The 20,108-nt window shown below is 39.7% G+C and overlaps 1 protein-coding gene across 3 annotated transcripts in view; it reads right to left on the reverse strand.

Moving 5' to 3' along the window:
- The window catches only part of LOC127640560 (calcium and integrin-binding family member 2-like), a 45,684-nt gene that overhangs the window by 13,946 nt on the left and 11,630 nt on the right, over window positions 1-20,108 (reverse strand). For 2 of the 3 annotated variants that reach the window (XM_052123186.1, XM_052123183.1), the window contains exons 3-5: window positions 8,211-8,322; window positions 1,872-2,019; window positions 1,464-1,659 (exon numbers count right to left, since the gene is read on the reverse strand). In XM_052123186.1, coding sequence (XP_051979146.1) covers window positions 1,464-1,659; window positions 1,872-2,019; window positions 8,211-8,322 — 456 coding nt within the window. Of the gene's footprint in view, window positions 1-1,463; window positions 1,660-1,871; window positions 2,020-8,210; window positions 8,751-20,108 lie in introns of those variants that run through there. The other variant, XM_052123184.1, reaches the window with a different exon arrangement.

Genomic DNA, 20,108 nt, shown 5'->3' on the forward strand with positions numbered 1-20,108 from the left:
GGGGGTTCAGTCATGGCAAAGATTACAAGCTGTACAACATATCAGTTGAACTCAATAAGACAATAAAGTTACTGCTAAAGTTAAGTAGCGAAACATGTAAAGTCAGCAGAATACATCAAGGGCAGAGTTTAATTTGCCAAAATTACAAGTAGACAGAAATTTTATTCTGTGATTTGACAGCTGCTGAAAGAGCAATTTGAGATTATTTTGGCTAAGCCAAGACTCCAAACGATAATACAATGCTCTCCCATCACTCTCAATCATGTGTTCAGACAGGCACAGCTGAGCAGTCCAGAAAGGCCTGTAAAAGTAAATTAGAAGAACACTTGCCCCCATAAAGCACATTGAAATGCACTGCAGCCAAATTACAGCAGTGCACATCCAGTGCAGAGACTACCCAGAATGCTTGCCACTAACATTACTGGATTTACATACATAATGACTCTATTAAATACTAATGAAGATGCTACGAAGGCACATCATGTTACTGGAGAAAAATAAGTCAGAATTAATAATGAACATAACTAGTGAACAGTTTTGTACATCATCATGCTGTCAGGAGGGGCAAGAGGTGGGTAAACACAAGCTAGTTTTCGCTAAAAACAAACCAATACTGGTTCAAAACTCGACCAGCCATGCAATGACCAACCACAGAGATCATTAGGTGTGAATAATGCTGCCTTTACGTGCTATCGAAATTATCGTAAATACGAGGTTCCCACTCAAAAGTTGCACATGAATGACCCCTCAAGTCATATTTACGACTGGGAAATTCTAAGAAGGTAATTTTGATGACAGTTTACGAGTTGGGAGGAGATGCAAACTTTCAACATGGCAGAGAAGATCAGGGTTTCTGTAAATAATGACAGGTTTTGTTAATTTTTCTAAATACAGCTAATTGTTAGTGCTTGCCGTAGACACATACTGTACATTTATATATATCACCAACCATTTGATGCATTTTTATAATTTTACACCATGAAAATAGTTTGAATGAGACCAAAATTTAGCAAGCTAACTCAGTAATATGTCTTATTGTGTCAAAATAAAAGTTCTTCAAGAAATATGCAAGAATGATCCAGGCGTTGTCCAAGTTTCTTGTTCTTTCTGACAACAAAGCCCCTGAATACTCATAATTACCACTGGAGAATATAGGAACTAGGATAATCTCAGCTGCACATATAGGCAGCATTAATTTGAAATCAATAACACCACAATAATAGGCGAGCTGGCAACGAAGTAGTAGCTCATTTAAATAACGTCACAGCAGTTTACACAAATAGAGGACAAACAACACAGAAGAAATATGTTGACAACATTTGTAGACATTGAGGCTGAGACTTCCGAAATCCTAACTTTAAACAACTATTTATGGTAATGCAGCAGCAAATCTCCACTCAGACTAGCACACATCTGAGAAAAATGTATCACTTTAAAGATGTAATGCTACAGTATATTCTTACCTTAAAAAGTCTGGAGCCCTGGAGATCATGTTTTCAAAGTCGGCAAAGGAGAGCTTGTTGTCTCCATCCAGATCAGCTTCCTCAATGGCCTTCTCACACACCAGATTAACCTCCTCTGGTGTCAGCTCCTCCTTTGTCAACTTGTTCAACGTCTTTTCAAGGTCTTCTTTGCAAATGTAATTATCCACATTAAAGTCTAAAAAAAAAAAAACAAGATGTTAAGAGTTAAGAAAGAAAAGATAATATTCCAAGTTCATGTTATGATGTGGCAGTTTTGTTCATGAAAGGTGCAATATAATTGTTTATTAAAAATTGTTTATGTAAAACCATGGTTTGTGACATTGTAAAACTTTGTTAATATAATTTTGTTTTTGTGAAATGTACATGAGGTAATGAAAACTGACTTACCGTATATTTTAAAAGCATAAATGGCTTTCAGTTCTCTTGGTGCCATTTCACTGAGAACTGAAAACATGTCCACAAAGTCGTTGAAGCTAAGGTTCCCCTGACCGTCTTCAGAGAACGATTCCACAATACGATTCCTGAATGGATTCTCCTGGAGAACAGAAATTGAGAGTTCTATTAAGCAGATTACACAAAGACTATAAAAGCAGCACAATATTTGCATGTTCTTATGGAAGTCAATTACTTTTAATGTTATAGACATTAGAATTTAATATAAATCTGTACAAAAAGTACCATGGTAAAATCATGTAATACCATAGTGCTTTTATTTAATAACTTACAAAACCATTGAAATAACATTGTATCTGTATATAGTAATCAAACAGCACCATAGTACAGTGAGTTTCAAAAGCCCACTAACAAAAATGCTTACATTTTCAATTTTTCTATAACATCTGTACGGCTGTATGCACTGTGCAGACCATGGTTGCTCTGATTGACCGGAGAAAAAATGACTCTCAGAATATTTCATCAATCATGAAGTGTGTTCCGTTTCCCTTACAATTACAGTTTACTCTACATTGCGTCATGTTGATGCATATGGACAAATTCCTTTTCCGATGATCTAGTTGAAACCCTTCTACAATAACAGCAATTCTTAGATTAAGCCAGGCCTTTTACATGCAAAGTGGGTGCAGAAACACCATTTCTCAGAATTTTCTTCCTTCAAGACAAGATTTATCTCTCATCTTAGAACCCCTCTACATTTGTTGCCATCGAAATACATGAGTCAGCGAATGGAATCTTCACTAGCTTAGAAGACTCTCCACTCCCCTGCAGTGTTCCAGTGGACATTCTACACCTCACCGTTAGAAGCTTCTTTGGTGAACGGGTCCTCGTTTTACCAACACACCTACTCCATGCAGCGCTTCGGCCTGAGTATCCTTTATTGTACATATGCTATATATATATATATATATATATATATATATATATATATATATATATATATGAGCCGCTTACAAGTTCAAGTCTTTTTACAGATGCCATTCTCTAAGTGTTCCTTATGCAAGGGACACATCCCATGCCCTAACATCCGCCTCTTCTGTGACTCCCGAGGGATCACATGAGGCACGGCAGGGCCTCGAGGTTGAGCAGTATGAATTTGATGTGGACCTCGTGCTGGCACACACCCTGCGAGCCCCTCAGTCTCCATGGACTGTGTCTGTGCTTCTACAGTATATGCGTGACAATCTTCGGCCCTCTGCAGGAGTGCACAACCTTGTTACATTCTGCGGTTCTGAAGTTGGGGATGATGTTATGTCTCTCAATGCATCTGTCACTGGCGAGTGGTCAATGGAGGATGTTGTCACCCTTTCCCCCAGTGAGAGCTAGGAGCATGCATGCCCCACTGACAAGAAGATGCTTTGCATCCATTCAAGGAGGGTCGAAGACCTCGGTCTCGAGTGGTCACCTCCAGGATAACTGGCAGCTTTGTGGATGGGTTTATGAGACATTTTATAACCGACTCGCTCCCGCTCTGTCTCGGGCCAGAGCCTGGCTAAAACCCCATGCCTGCTGCCTCAGCACAGCCAAAAGTCACCACCCAGCCATCCGTAAAGCCATGCAAGCTGTGGACCAAACGTAAGCAGCCACCTCAGCACGAGTCCCGCGCCGATGGGAAAAAACTCGATTTAATCAAAACGAGCTTGCAAAATGGTCTGAATCAAATCATGATTTAGTCCAATTCTCTGAGCACTCTAAGAATAATTTGAGCAGTTGATGAACATCTGATGAGTTATGCCACAAAGCGCACATATACGCAGATGTCATTCACTCTGCTGTGCATAATGGCACCAAAATGACAAAAAAACTAAAAGTATGATGAGTCGTGTTGTGTTCACGATGTGTGTTTGTGATGATGTAAGATAAACGCAAATGGACCAGGGTTCGATAGAATCAAGAGAGTGTGAAACCAGACCAACAATGCAGGGGACACCAGGAACAATCGCACTTGGAATCGGTCCGCAGCAAACATGCCCGGTGTGAAAGCCCCTAAGTCACCAGAATTGAATGCTTTGGTGTTGTTATTGCAAAAAAAAATCTCACATGGGAGTATGTCCCCGGACCCCCCTAGATATCCGCTTTTATTAGGCAGATTTATGTGCGTACCCTCTGATGAAATCCTGCAGGCACCATGTTCTATAATACAGTTCTTCATTACAGATTATTTTATCATCATAGTAATTTAAGTTTCAAAATGTAAGTTGAAAAGTTGAAAAATTAACATGTCAATGCACTTGAGTGGACATGGATTCCACAAATTTGTGCAAAATCTGCAGACTAATGACACTGTGAATTCAGAAAAAGGACGTTGAAGGTTCTGTGGCTGAAATCATTTTGTGCTTACCAAAATTCAAACAATTCCTCTAGTGGCCAGAGCTGGAAGTGTGGTTGAGGTGAAATGTCCACAAAGTGGCAACAGAAGCAAGTTTGTAAATGTAATGTTGATGCAATAATGTAATAAAGTCAACAGAAATGCACATTTTATTAACCCTCCTCCCTAACCCAAACCCCAAGCCTAAACCTTACAGTCAGCAGAGTCAAATTAAATTTTTGGAGAAACTGATCAAATAAAATATTATAGGGGATGGCACTTGTCAGTAACTAAGGTTGATTTCAGGATACATGAACATCTGGAAGCAGCATGTCATTTTCCTGTGTGATCAAGTTGAAACCTAAAGATCAATTTTATTCCAGCATGATTTTAAAATGTTCCAAAGAGCTTCTTGAGCACTTCAGTGGAGGAAAGGAAATCTGACCTTTTGTAAATATGGTCAATGTCACAAATTTAATTACATTGATGAGTGACCTAGAAATAGTGCAGACATATGATACCTTGTTCATTTAGCATAATAGGATGTTTTGTTTTGTTTTACATTTTTCTAAAATAGTAAATTTCCAGGGTTGCATCCCAGATTTTCAATATAGACACGGACTCTTGAACCCCACCATATGTATGTAAATACCACTGAATTTCCATTTCATAAATGAACCCTGACACTGCCAAAGCCCTCATTGAAAGTGTACAATTTAAAAGCCACTGTGTATAAATGCATGTTGTGGTTGCAGTAATGTGAGCATGTGAGAAGCAGAATCAGTTTTGATGAGAGAGTCATGTATAACATGTAAAATGGCTGAATCCCCAAACTGGTGACCATATATTTGCTACTGGCTATTGGCCTAAAGGATTTTTATGCTCTACACTACTAGCTGACTCAACAGCTCTCGGAACAGTAGTATAAACACAGCAGCACAGGGTAAAGACTAAAGTTTCAACTCTGCATACTACACTCCACATCCTGTGCCTAATTATCTGTAAATAGATTTGTATATTTTTATCAAAATGAATCAAACTAAATGTGTGAGATGAGTAACTCAACAACATTTAATACTTTTTGAGTAAGGGGTTTATTCAAATTCCTCATTCTAAGTAGGAGCAATTGTGATAGCAAGCACACAGAATGGTTATTCTTGAAGGAACTTCAAGCATGTCTTCACATTATTAGATATCAGCTGGTTTAAATGAATGTTTCTAAGCATCATGCCCTGGAATCAGTGGTGATATAAGGTTATTAACTTAATTTCACTTCACTAGGGACAAAGAGGGCAAATATTTATGTTTATGGAGATCGAGAGGACCTTTGAAAACTGGAAACTGATGTGGTGCTATCAGTTCCAGCTTGAGTAGTCTCAATCAGGATCATCCACTTCTAAAAGGCATTGGACAGGCATTAGCGTGGTTTTAGGTCCTATTTATCAGACCGCTACCACTTTGTCTGTATAAACGAGGAATTGTCAAATCAAACAAAAGTTAAGGATGGAGTTGCACAGGGATCAGTTTTAGGCCCTCTGCTTTTCTCCTTGTATATGCATCCCCTGGGAGACATTATCAGGAATTGTGGAACAAGTTTCCACTGTTATCCAGATGATACCCAACTTTATTTTTCTTCGAAACCTGATGAAATTTCACAATTCTCCAAATTAGCAGAGTGTATAAATGAAATCAAAGATTGGATGGCCAGAAAGTTCCTTCTACTCAATTCTGACAAAACAGCGGTACTAATTATTGGACCAAAAACATCTAAAAAATAAGCCAATAATATATAATTTGATATTTGATGGATGTACTGTAACATCATCTTCTATAGCGAAAAATGTAGGTGTTATTTTTTATACCAATCTGTCCTTTGAAAATATTATATACAAATGTTTGTAGAACAACATTCTTCCACCTCAGAACTTCCAACAGAAATGTTGCTAAGTTACAACACATGCTCTCTGTTGCTGATGCCGAAAAACGAATTAATGCGTTCATGACCTCAAGACTAGATTATTGTAATGCAGTTCAATAATTAAACTTCAATTGGTTCAAAATGCAGCAGCTAGAAACAATAAATATGATCATATCAGCCCCATTTTATCGTTGTTACATTGGCTACCTGTTAAATTCTGGCCTGTTAGTACCTAAAATATCAAAATCCACAAAAGGATTTACATCCTTTTCCTATTTGGCTCCTAATTATGGAATAGTCTTCCTAACACTGTTCAGGACACAGACACACTCTCTCAGTTTAAGTCTACACTAAAGACACATTTATTCAGCCAGACATACACTAATATTATTCTATTTGTTTCCCCATCTCAACCTTGGGATTCATATCAGAGCCTGCCATTTTCAACTCTGTTCCTGCTTGGTATCCAACTCCCACCGCTACGTGTCCCTGAGTTATGACAACTAACTGGTCTCCATCAACCTACATCTTATGACGTTTTGTGTTCCTTGCCACAGTCGCCTTCGGTTTGCTTACTGGGGTTCTAAATACAATCAGTATTTACTTAATTATTTCGTTTTATACACAATTTACAATCATATAATTATTTTATCAAACTGCACAAAGATGACTCAACGTTATAGATGTTATAGTTAATTTTTCTGTTAAAGTATGATTTTCTGTACAGCTGCTTTGAAACGAGGTATGTTGTGAAAAGCGCTATACAAATAAAAATTACATGCCTTGACTTTTATAGCTCCTTTGCTCAATGTGATGATTTAAGGAATGAAATTACGTCTCCAGCAAGGGTATATAATGGGGCTCATTCTATAGTATATCCATTACAGAGACAAATTTTTGATGGGCTGAAGGTACAATCAGAATTATTAGGGAAAGGTGAGATCAGATCTGTGACATGTTCATGATACTGCAATTATTCACTCTTACAGTGGCATTCAAATAAAGGTGTGATCTCAATAAAATCGATGTATCTGAATTTTTTGTCCCTCACACAAACCTTAAACCTTTGAATGGCTTCAGAAGACTTATAATTAAGAATATACTGCACAAGTTGTGTGACCATGTTTTTGTCATTTCAATATCATTTTATAGGAATTAAAAGCAGCCAGTATATTCTTCAAAAATAACAAAGTGTTTTCCAATGAATGTCATATGAGAGAACTATTAATTTAATTATAGCACTAAGTGAGGGAATATTTAATTCAAACGTTTGTAAAAATATAAGTTTGAGGTCATCAAGTTATCATCAGCCCTACACTTGATAAAGTATGATGTGTATTACTGTATGATGAATTATCTGAAACAGTTTGACCATGACCAGATAAAGAATGGAAATAATAAACCACTTCCTCTATAAAATTACATGATTATGACTTTAATGCTAGCATATTATACTGACTAAATCTCTTATTGGGTAATACTATAAATGACACCCTTCAGTTTTACCAATACTTGCTTGAGGATTAAACGTACAAATCTTAACAACCATGAAAATTCTAAAGTGCTAAAATAATTTGCTGAAACTGCAACATCTCATGGAGTGTTAACTTTCACAAGCATAGCGGTGTAATGTCCCTCGCTCTCACAAGTTGTGCTTTGTCATAAACAGCTCAGCCAGCATGCCATTAAAAACCAGTTTTGCCCTCTATAAACAACTCTATATTACAGTATATTTGATATCAAATAAAAAGTGCAATGAGGGTCACTGCACAAGCATCCTGTTGCTTTAACAAGGGGCAGGGAACATTTCTGCACCTATAATGCTAAGCTTTAGATTCAGAACATTGAATCACAGAGGAAGTGAATTAAATTTGGAAAATTTTTGCATTCTAAAAGTTACAAAATAGATAGAGAACATTGTTGCATCTCAAAAATGGCAAATTAGATTCAGAGTGGCACTGCACCACACAAGTAAAGATTTGGAATATTGATGGATCAAACAAGAGGTACGGTATGTAGCAAATAACCAATAAACTGAGAGCATTACCTTCAGTTCTGGCATGTTGACTATGAGAGCTAAAGGGACTTTAACATCAGGATCGTTGGTGTAGTCCATGGGAACCAAATGTGGAGCCAACTCGTGGTATCTTCCATGCAAGCTGGAATGCAGAAAAAGGGATAACTGGTTCTTACGTTTCCTCATGGTTGCTCTGATTACTTTATTTTGTTAAAGTATTAGAAATATACTGATTATTAAGTCAATTGTCTGTTTAAGATGAGATATTTTATAAATCAGTATAGTAAAAGAGAATCAACAACTCATTCATTGTTTTATTTGTTACTTCAATGACAACAAAACAAAACAAAAAATAAGGTAATTAAAAAGGAAGCTGATATAATTCTAGAATAATGCAAAAAAGCCACACAATCGTGTTTACATCAACAGTGGTTTGTATTGAGGACAAGTCACCAGAATGCCTGAGACTAAAAGGATTTCACAAATATTGTGAAACTCAACTATCAATGAAACTAACTAAAAGTAATGAGTAGTCCTGCTCTTGACTAAGCAGGCAGATTGCACAAGGCCATTTTGTCCATTTGTTCTGCACAGAAAGACTTGGAGTGTTGCCAGCCAACGGTGAAGTGATGACTCATTCTGAGCATGGCAACTGGACAGAGAGGACACTGTAACAGACCTTTGCAGCAGAGAGGGAAAAAAACTTTAGCACAGAGATGAGATAGCAGATGTCCAATTAAATGAGGGCTGCAGAGACATAGTCAGATGGAGATAAGACAAAACAGATAGCTGATGCAGCTTTTTGTAAGAAAAGAAAATAATTTTTGTTGCCAAGACCCCAGTTAGATGTATGCTCTGCAGTGTAAAGTTGAAATAAACCAGCAAATATAGACAGCAAAAGGAGGCCTTTTTAAATTGGGGATAATGCATTTTGTCAGTGACTATAAAATAAAGAAATTGAGTTATTGAGATGGAGATTGGAAATATTTGATATATTTCAGATTTTACTAAATATCATACTTGCTCCTACTTTAGTTTAGAAGAGAGAAGTCTCATGTTGCTCCACAAGCATCCAATTAGGATGTAAAGAAATAAGAGGCATTCTATAATGATTGGTGATAATGCTTCGATAACCTTGCATAACAGTGTGATGGATTGTGCTAGTGTGCGCAGTGAACAGAAAGCGTTTTATGTAGGTGATAAAGTACAGGACTCCAATAGGTACGCCAGTGATTGTACATTTTGTTTCTCATGCTCCACTGGCCCTGTTATCAAAACCAATCTTGGAGTCATTGCAGAGGGACAATCCATCCACATGAATCAAACCTGGCTGGCACATCTTATGTAAGTTGTGGAGCTACTTATGAAACACCATATGACAGCTCGGCATTATAGATATTAACGATAACATCACTGAAAGAGCCGTAGGAAGTATGCAAATATGGGTCCTTAAGGTTTGTTAGCTGAAAACAAAAAACTAAAAGTGGTAGACATAATTCAGATAAATTACACATTATATATGTGAGAGCACTATAAAGAAAGATGTTTCCCACAGTTATTGCTCTGATGTAGTATCCAGAGCTACAGGTACTTTACAGTATCAAGCTCATTGGTGGTGCTTGCTAAGGCAAGTATGAGATTACTATAACTCATATTTAGGGTTAGTGATTCGAACAAACCCCTAATCCTAAATATAGCAATGGTCTGGCAACCAAACACAGCACCCTAGCAACTGCACAGCAATGCACTACAAAACAGTCACAACACCTTAGCAGCCATAGCAATGCCCTGGTAACCACCCACAACACTCTAGCACCCACACATCAATGCACTAAAAACCACTCAGAACACCTTAACAACCATAACAATGCCCCGGAAACCATCCACAATATCCAAGCAACAGCAATGCACTAAAGACCACTCAGAACACCATAGCAATTCCCTGGCAACTACCCACAATACCCTAGCAACAGCAAAGCACAAAAAAACACTCAGAAGACCATATCAATGCCATGGCTTGCAGCCACCTACAATAAATACCCTAGCAACCAAACAGAACCACATTAAAACCCACTCAGAACACCTGAGCAACCATGGCAATGCCCTGGCAACCACCAACAATACTCTAGCAACAGCATTTCACTAAAAACCACTCAGAACACCTTAGCAACCATAGCAATACCCTGAGTGGCAACCACTCACAATACCCTAGCAACCACATAGCAACGCAATAAAAACCACTCAAAACACATGAGAAACCATGGCAATGCCCTGACAACCACCCACAATACTCTAGCAACAGCATTGCACTAAAAACCACTCAGAACACCTTAACAACCATAGCAATGCACAGGTAACCACCCACAACACCCTAGCAACAACAAAGCAATGCACTCAAAACAACACCTTAGCAACCATAGCAATGCCCTGGCAACCACCCACAATACCCTAGCAACAGCATTGCACTAAAAACCACTCAGAACTCTTTAACAACCATAGCAATGTACAGGTAACCACACACAACACCCTAGCAACCACAAAGCAATGCACTCAAAACCACTCAGAACTCCTTAGCAACCATAGCAATGCCCTGGTAACCTCTCACAATACCCTAGCAACAGCAACACACTAAAAAAAAACTCTGACACATTAACAACCATAGTAATGCCTTGGCAACCACCCACAACACCCTAGCAGCCACACAGCAATGCACAAAAAAATATTCAGAACACCTTAGCAACCATTGCAATGCCGTGGCTTGCAGCCACCCACAATACCTTAGCAACAGCAAAGAAACACACTAAAAACCACTCAGAACACCTTATCAACCATAGCAATTCAGTGGCTCGCATCCACCCACAATTATGTATCAACTACACAGCAATGCACTGAAAACCACTAACACCTTAGCAACCATAGCAATGCCCAGACTGGCAGCCACAGACAATACCCTGGCATTGTGGAATGTTCTAATTCAGTTAAGTTATGCATCATTTGTAGTACATAAGAGTAACGTCAGGAAAGATCTAAACATCTAGTGACAATACCCTTATAACAATACCCTTACAATTATAATGAATGTTTCTTGCAACTGGGTCCTGGATCATTATTTTATGTGACTTAACCACAGCAACAGCCCTGCTCTAAAATGGTATTCAAAGTAATAGGTACTTAACAGCATCAAGCACATTTTTTTCAGGAATGTATAGCAGTATACTCGAAGCATCATAGCATTATAGCATCCAGTGAATGGGAATGAATAACCTATTGGGGTTAATGGCAGCAGAGAGTGACAAAGCAGCCTGAGGACAGGAGATAAAAGCCAGTAAAGGTTCATTGCTGAGAAATAAGCAGAGCCTATTATGTCCATTAGAAACAAATGCATTAACCACCTCATGGATTTTTCAACTCTGCAAAGGAGCAACATATACTATTCATCAAAGGTTTGGACACACCTACTTATTCTTATTGGGACTACAAATCTGTCATAATTTACATGTTGTTACCAGCCCAAATGATGTTCTTTCTTCCATGGAACACAACAGATGTTAGGTATAATGATGCCTCAGTCACTATGTAGGCTACTTTAATTTTAATTAAGAAAAGAAAATTATGCAGTGAAAGTGAATGTGACAAAGACTAACATATTGCCAAATATCACTTTTTGTGTTCCACAGAAGACAGTAAGTTGGATAGGTCATATTTCTCAGTAGTTGATAAACTAGCAAAATTTTCAACACCCACGCTGAAGCTTATTCACTGTCACAGGAAAGTCCATGACCCATGATGAGTCACCAGGGGACCGTAGGATGGGTTTCATTATGATAACTGACGCCTTTCATTACACACTCACTCAGTAGATGGTATTACTGCCAACTATTCACCAGCTGCTCATTTGATCTATGAAATCCCTTTAGAAAACTGGCAATATGTAAACCAAAGCAGACCTAAGTGGTTGTTTTGCTCCTATAGAAGGATATTCTCTTATTCTTTATATTATAAAGGCCTAGGACTTATTATATTGTACAGCTGAATAGTTTCAAGTTCTGTCATCATTTATTTACTGTAGCAAAGGATTGGGCTGGGCAGATAAAGGAGGAAGCGGGAACCAGTTTCCACAGTTCACGTGAGTCTGTTTCTTAACAAATAAACAGCAATCGCTCTACAGCTTCACTCAAAACACAAGACGGCTTTTCAGCATCGTTCAAATAAACAGTCCGCTTTTCAGTTTCACACAACACAAGACTCTCTTTCTCAGGGAACAGACACGAAATCTCTGGTCTGTCTGTCTCTTCCCTCTCTCTGTGGACTGGCTGACATTTATCTCCCCCAATTCTCACTGTGAACATAGAGATGGTAATTTTTCACAATTCATCTCAAGTGGGTGTCCTTACTGCTTTCTCTCTCCCCAGACAGGAGCTCAACCACGCTCTCCCCTCCACATACCACCACCTGATTCAGGCCAGAGGAACTGTCCGGACTGCCCACTACACCCCCCTTCTCTGGAGAGGAAGTCCGCAACAGCCATCTGTGCCCCGGTCGGTGGACCACCTTAAACTAAAATGGCAGGAGTGTCAGATACCAACAACTGATCTGGGATTTGGCATCCTTCACACGGTGGAGCCATTGGTCCGAAAAGAGGGTGAGTGCTCATCCAAACAAATAGTAGCAGAGAGTGAGGGCTGCCAACAGTACTTCGTCTCTCACATAGAGAGCTTTCGAGTAATGTACAGCACTTGGTGCTCCTCCCCCTCCACTACTTGGGACAGAACAGCCTCCTGTCTGATGCGTCTGTCTATAAAACAAAAGGGATAAAGAAATCAGGGGAATGCAGAAGCGGTCACAAAGTGCAGCTTTTACCTGTGTAAAAGTGTGTTGGCACAACTCCGTCCACTGGACCAGGTCCTGGGCTTTTTAGTGAGATCAGTCAGCTACTGTAACTCCACATGTCCAGTTACGCACCTCTTTGGGTTTGCTGTGAGCCTCGCTCATCGCAGCGACCTCAGAACCGCCCTCAATTGCTGCATATGCTGTTGCCAATCATTACTGTAAATAATGATATCCAAATATGCAGCGGCATACGCAGTGTGCGGCCTGAGGACTCAAAACATAGCCAGGTCCCCAAACCAAACAGAAGGGTCACAAATTGGTGTAATCTAAACAGTGTGGAGAAGGCCATTTTATCATGGGACATCAGCGTTAAGGGGATCTGCTAATATCCCTTTGTCAAATCCAGTGTCTAAAAAAATTTAGCCAAGCCCAACCGATCGAGCAGTTCGTAAATACGATGCATTGGATAATCATCAAATTCTACACCGCATTGACCTTTCTATAATCCACACAGAACCAGACTAAGCCATCACTCTTAGTTACCAGAACCACAGGGCTGGCCCAATCACTGTGGGATTCTTCTATTACGCCCATATCGAGCATGGACACTAATTCTTCCCGTAATACTTGTTTCTTGAGTTCGGGCAAGTGGTAGGGATGACTATGTACCACTACCCCTGGGGTTGTCTCGATGTGGTGTTTTATGAGATTTCTGCAGCCGGGGAGAGAACACGTCAGAGAAATTATTTTGCAATCTGGAAACCTTTGTACGTTGTGACGTTGAGAGTTGGTCTCCTCAGGGGACCGGGGTGAACTGATTGGCTTTTAGACTCACCTCTGATAGAAATTATTTAATAATATTTTGGCTTTGTGAAGGTCCCTCCTCCCAATTTTCTACATCTAACACACCAAGGAGCTTATGTCCATTTAATTATTAGAATGGGGAAAACCCAGTGGAGGCTTGTGGGACCTCTCGTACTGCAAATAACAGGGGTTCAAGCCACCTATCCCAATTCTGAGCATCTTTGTGCTTACGAATCACATTTAAGGTCTTATTAAATCTTCAGCCAAGGCATCAGTTTGTGGATGGTACACGCTTGTCCGAATCGATTTAATACCTAATAATTCATACATCTCGGTAAGAATTTCTTTCGGAATCCCCACTTGGGAGATTATTCTGAAGAGTGCCTCCACAACACTAAGTGCTGAGATGTTGCAAAGATGCACTGCTTCCGGCTGAAGGTGCTGACCATCAATTACTTTCACTTGGTTAGGAGTGGTGGTGGTGTAGTGGTCTAAGCACATAACTGGTATTCTGGTAATCAGAAGGGCACTGGTTCGAACCCCACAGCCACCACCATTGTGTCCTTGAGTAAGGCACTCCAGGTTGCTCCGGGGGGATTGTCCCTGTAAAAAGGGTAAGTCGCTTTGGATAAAAGCGTCTGCCAAATGCATAAATGTAAATGTAAACGTCAAACGCGTGCTAAAGAGTCTCATCACGCATCTGCTCCAGAGGGAAAACCACTGTGGAATACACAATAAAAGTGATGGGTATTGAGGCTGTCGTGCTCCGTAATGACAAAAATAACACCATAAAAGTAGTCCAACACAGCATCCGATTTTCTATACATCCCTACAACATAGTGTGCCAAAAACAAGATGCCAATAGAATAATACAGTATGTAAGAGTAAAATACTATGCGTGAAATACCCAGATGACCTACTATTTCCAATTATATTCTAAAGTGCACATCCACTGGACAGGTTACTATCCCATAATGCCTTGGGAGATGAGGAGACATCATATTCATTCAATAGACACTGCCCATCTAGATTTGCCTCAAGCCCCCCCAGAAACTTCTAAAATCCTTGCAATGACTCACAGCAAAAAGATCAAGGGACACTCGACCCCCCAGACTTATGGCAAAATTGTTAATGTTGCATCCCGTACATTCAAGTGTCCCACTAAAGTTCATATACTAGTATCTGCCATTCATATGTCATGTTTAAAGCTACACTATGTAACTTTTGACCCTCTAGCGGTTAAAAAATAAAACCGCATGTGTCTTGTGGAAGAACAATGTTTTGGTTGTGCTTCAGCTCTGCTCCTCTGCTCGGATGAATGTGATTTGAGGTACCAGTGTACACATGGATACAGGACATCTTATCAGAGCAAATGGACAAATAAGTAACGAAAGAAAGGAAAATACGGATTTCTGAAAACGTCATCTGAGGAGATAAGTGCCATATCTTATGCTGTTGTTTTGACTTACTGGAAACATAGATTTAAAAAAAAAATAAATGACGTTACAAAAGTTAGGCAACATTCTTTAACATTAGACATTATGATTGCTAGTTTGATAAGGTCAAACGTTGAAACGTTTTGTCATTGTTACCAACCAGTGGTCAAAATAATTTCAAGACTCACATGTTCTTGGCAAGCCTAGGACTAAAGGATTTATTTATATAAATGATTGCCGGTATAAAGTTAAATACACACACGCGTGCTAGCAAGTGAAAAGTTCTGCACCGATTACAGTATAATAATTGTATTTCATACAGACGTGTTTGTGTGTATGTGTGTGATTACACAACTATACATATACCATATCAATAAAATATCTTACCTGTTGAGTATGAAAAAGCCACGTCTGGGTCACTTTTAAATCCTTTCAGTTGTCGCCACATCTGAAAAGCCAAGCCGATGTTGTTTTGTGTTTTATCACAGACTCTTTCTTACAGACGGGTTTCTTTGTTTTTACAACCAGTGATTCCACAGAGTTTTGCCATTTTGAATGATCCATGGTCAATTTTCCTCATTCGTTGTGACAACAAACTTTCAGATTCACGCTACTCCCACACCATACAGACATGGGCAAATGACGTATGTATGCAATTTCCCGCTAAATCTGTCCGAACTGCTCTAAAATATAAATCATTATTATAGGTTGATCGAAGTGTACGTGGGTAAAAACATGGTTTGGAAGATGGATTTTTATTGCACTTTCTCTTTAACAACATTTTGTTAATTTTTAACAAAAAAAGTTACATTCCGGAGAAAAAAGCAATACATTTTCGGTACATGAATAACATAACACCTTGAATTATATCATATAATCCTCTCAAGGATTAAAAACAGGCAAAAATCATGAGGGGTAATCAGACAATCTATCAAGATCACATCACACACAGCGCACAGAAAATGTCACTCAATTGATTTCAGCACACTCAGGTGCTTCTTTGTCTATCACAGCTGAAGTGATAGTGATGAATTTAGTGTAGTCTGATAGTAGTCTAGCGAGGCAAAGGTATAGGTTGAGCCATTTGGTGAAAGATGGCACTTCGTTCATTCTCAGATGATATTGCAATGGAAGGGCAAAGCTTTAATGCAGCTCAGGGAACATCAAGAGAAACTACTAGAACATTGTGGTTGGGAGACGTGGCGCTGAGTTGATGATGATTAACAATAAACCATATTTTCCATACTAAAATTGTCATTACCAGTAATTAAAGCATCAAAACACCCTAAAATTCTGACACCATAAAATCTAAAATCTGACTCACTTAGTGGAATTTGAAGCGGTACAGTACTACAAGTCTAAAGGGCCATTCAGATCAAATGCATTCCAATTACAAAATGTTGTCTATAATCTATTCATATACCATGAGAGGAAAGTAGCTGTGAACTGAAGGCAGATACCTACTGAATTTCCTACACAAGCATATGACTTATGGACAGAATATTTAACTAGTATGTTCAGCACTGGAAATGTCCTACCCATGAGTCAGATTGGGGAAGTACACTAGTTAGAGCTCAGCGAATCAGAGCCTGCCGCTAGGACTTTGTATTACCGTAATTGGGTCCTTTGACTGTAACCTAACACTGTACCCCTTTCTGCTGTATCTGTTTTTAATTTCTTAAAGTAGTCACTTGATCTTCCAATGACAGCAGTTAACAGCATATCCTGAAACCTGAGAACAATATGCAAATCCCATTAGAAAAGTAATAAAGCAATTTGTTTTGTTTATACCTAATATATAGAGGGAATGGACAACAGCCAGTTCAAATAACATGCACAAACTTTGGGCTTGCTTTGCTTAAGGTTTTGCTTGTGGTTGTGATCAGGGATAGGAACCGACGTAGGAATGAAACAGACCCGATGTGAGACTTTGTAAGTCTGTGCCTAATCGAGAGATTGGGTTCCATGTCTTTCATAAGGTTTGGAAAGCAATCCTACGCCATGCAAGAATATTACCACAGAGCATAAAGGGCTTAAACTTTAAGTTTGTGATTTCTTTGGGGTTAAAATTCTTTCTTGTATACCAGTTTAAAATGCAGACAACTGTGAGCCATGTGAAGGTTTATTTCCCTGAAAGGTGTAAAAGCTGAGGCTCTGTGGTGACATTAAAACCATTTTTTAGCATAAATACCAGCTTGACACAGCAATACTGGCTCAACCAATGGAATGAGTCTGGGTCAGGCTAAGTGTTTGTCAGGTCAGTGAGAAAATGGATGGAGAGAGTGTTCGGCAAACCTGAAAAAACAGTCATTATGTTGGCTTGGCAAACAAAAGATTCTGTAATGTACAGACTTGTTTCAGTTTTTTTTTTTTTTAAATCCCTAAACCAAGACCATAATTTCTCACTCGTCCTAGAGCTTTCAAGCTACTTCCACTGAACTTGGCACAAACCTTCAGTCTATTCTGACATACAACCTGAATGAAGGTAAATCCATTGAAAAACTAGAGAGCTTGTAGATTTGAATTTGAGGTCTTTATAAATATTTGTATTCATAAGTTGATATTTGCACTCACAGCAATGATGTGAATTCTTGTAAAATAAAAATCTGGAGTTGAATGTTGCAATATGCACGCACAGACAATAATCAAAAATCTGTTTAGAATTCACAGTTGCAGACAAATAGTCACAAATGTGTAAAATGCAACCCAATCTCATGAAAAGTATTAAATAATTTATAAGTTGGCTATTTTGTATGGTCTTAAACAATGTTGTTTTCATAAACTTGTATGACTTCATCACATGCAAATTGACCGATGTCTAATGCGGAAGTAAGCAAGAAGTTCCGCACACGAGGCGATTAGGACATACTTATTAATATTATGCCCTTACACAAACCCCTTATCTAAACTTTACCAAACAGTAGAGTATGTAAACATGATAGGAAGCAGTTGTGTGTGAATGAAGTGTGTGAATAACCGTCGATAACCATTCAATAGTATTTATGTTTATATTTATGTGAGCACTCTAGCTGGGACACACTCTCTCTGCTGTCGTGCTTTCTCGACACTCTCTCCTTCTCTCCCGACACTTTAAATGTCTCTAGCCGTATCACTACAAAAAGACACAGGTGTTAGAGATAATTACAAACCAGGTGACAAGCCTTACCGCTCTCTCTCTCTTCCGCAGACCGACACACAACCACGCCCCCCATGCCACACATACGAATTAGCCATATTTAGAAAAGTCATACGAATCCTGACGAGTTAGCCATGAGAGTGTGTTGATAAAATGACATTCACATAAATAGCAACAGACACAAACTTGTATTTCATATTTACTTTTTTACTTTAATTCACTTTCGCAGTACAACCACAATTCAGCAGTTACAACCTCTCACACTAGACTTTTGCAACAACATTTTTGATAAACTTGTAGCAAAACTCACTTGTGCACTTGTAAACCAAGATGCGAGAGAACAGAATACCGTTGTTGGGTGGGTGCGGGGCTAACAAAGTTGTGGCCAATCACAAGAACTGGAAAACTGATGCAGGACCAATCAAAATGCATCATATTACTTACTCGCTGGCTGAATATTCTCCCACTGCATCTGAACTAGAGATATAGAAATGTGCATTTTCTGGTGTTTTTATTATTCACTAATTTCCCTTATTTAGATGTCAGTATGTGATTTAAATTAAAAGTGCACATGACCACAGTAATCTCAAACAATCATTATTAAAGCAAGTCATCATGGTCAGGCAATTATCTATTTTAACAAGTTTTAAATTATATATTTCTCTTAAGGCGTCAAAGTTTACTTTGTTACTGCTTGATTTTAAGGATTGATCAGCATGGACGGGATGATAAAACAGTTTACACTGACTAAGTAATGAATTACTGTCATGTAAAAGACATTTAAAAATGAACTTAGTTTTATTCTGAATGGATAAATAGTTGCAGGTCCAGAGGTGGGGGCGACGCTCTCCTGCGGGGGGCTCTACGCTGGGGCCGAGAGCTTGGTTCAGGCTGGGGTGTTGCCACTTAGACTTGTGTCACCGCAGGGGGATGCCCATGGCGAACAGATGTGGTGCGAACTCTTGAACCACTCCGGGGCAACTGCTGGGCGAAGTCCTGGGAGATGGGCATTTTCAGGAAACTTGCCTTGTCCACATCCCTTATCTCAGCCAAGTTCAGCCACAGGTGGCGCTCCTGAACCATGAGAGTGAACATCGTCTGCCCAAGTGCGCGTCGTGACCTTCGTTGCACGGAGAGTGAGCTCGATCACCGAGCGCAGTTCTTGTAGCACATCGGGATCAGAACTACCCTCGTTCAGTTCTTTTAGCACCTTGGCCTGATGGACCTGTAAGAGAGCATGCAGGGTGGAGGCGGCCTGACTGGCAGCTCTGTAGGCTTTGGTCGCCAGAGACGACACAGTCCTACAGGCTCGGGAACTCATTGGGCACAGGTGTGCAGTGATCACCTTATCCACCTGGGGAATTGTGGCAGCTCCGCAGTCGAGGGTAGTGAGAGCGGGCGAGCTGAAGGATCGGATTTGGGCAGGGAAAGGTGCCTTCCACAACCTTGTCAGCTTGTCATGCACCTCCGGGAAGAAGGGGACCGGAGGGGGGCATGGCAATCAGCGGCGCGCCGACCCCAAGAACCAGTCGTCAAGCTGCGAGTGCTCAGGGGCGCGTGGAGGGTTCCAATCTAGCCCGACACTCGCAGCGGCCCAGGCAAGCATGGAGGTCAGCTACCCGTCTGCCTCAGACTGAGCTGGCACACCCGAAGGCACCAGCCCAATCGAGTCCTCGGCATCTGACATCACCAAGGCGCTCTCCGATGCAGCAATTGACATCT

Source organism: Xyrauchen texanus, chromosome 49, assembly GCF_025860055.1.
Source record: "Xyrauchen texanus isolate HMW12.3.18 chromosome 49, RBS_HiC_50CHRs, whole genome shotgun sequence".
Taxonomy (NCBI): domain Eukaryota; kingdom Metazoa; phylum Chordata; class Actinopteri; order Cypriniformes; family Catostomidae; genus Xyrauchen; species Xyrauchen texanus.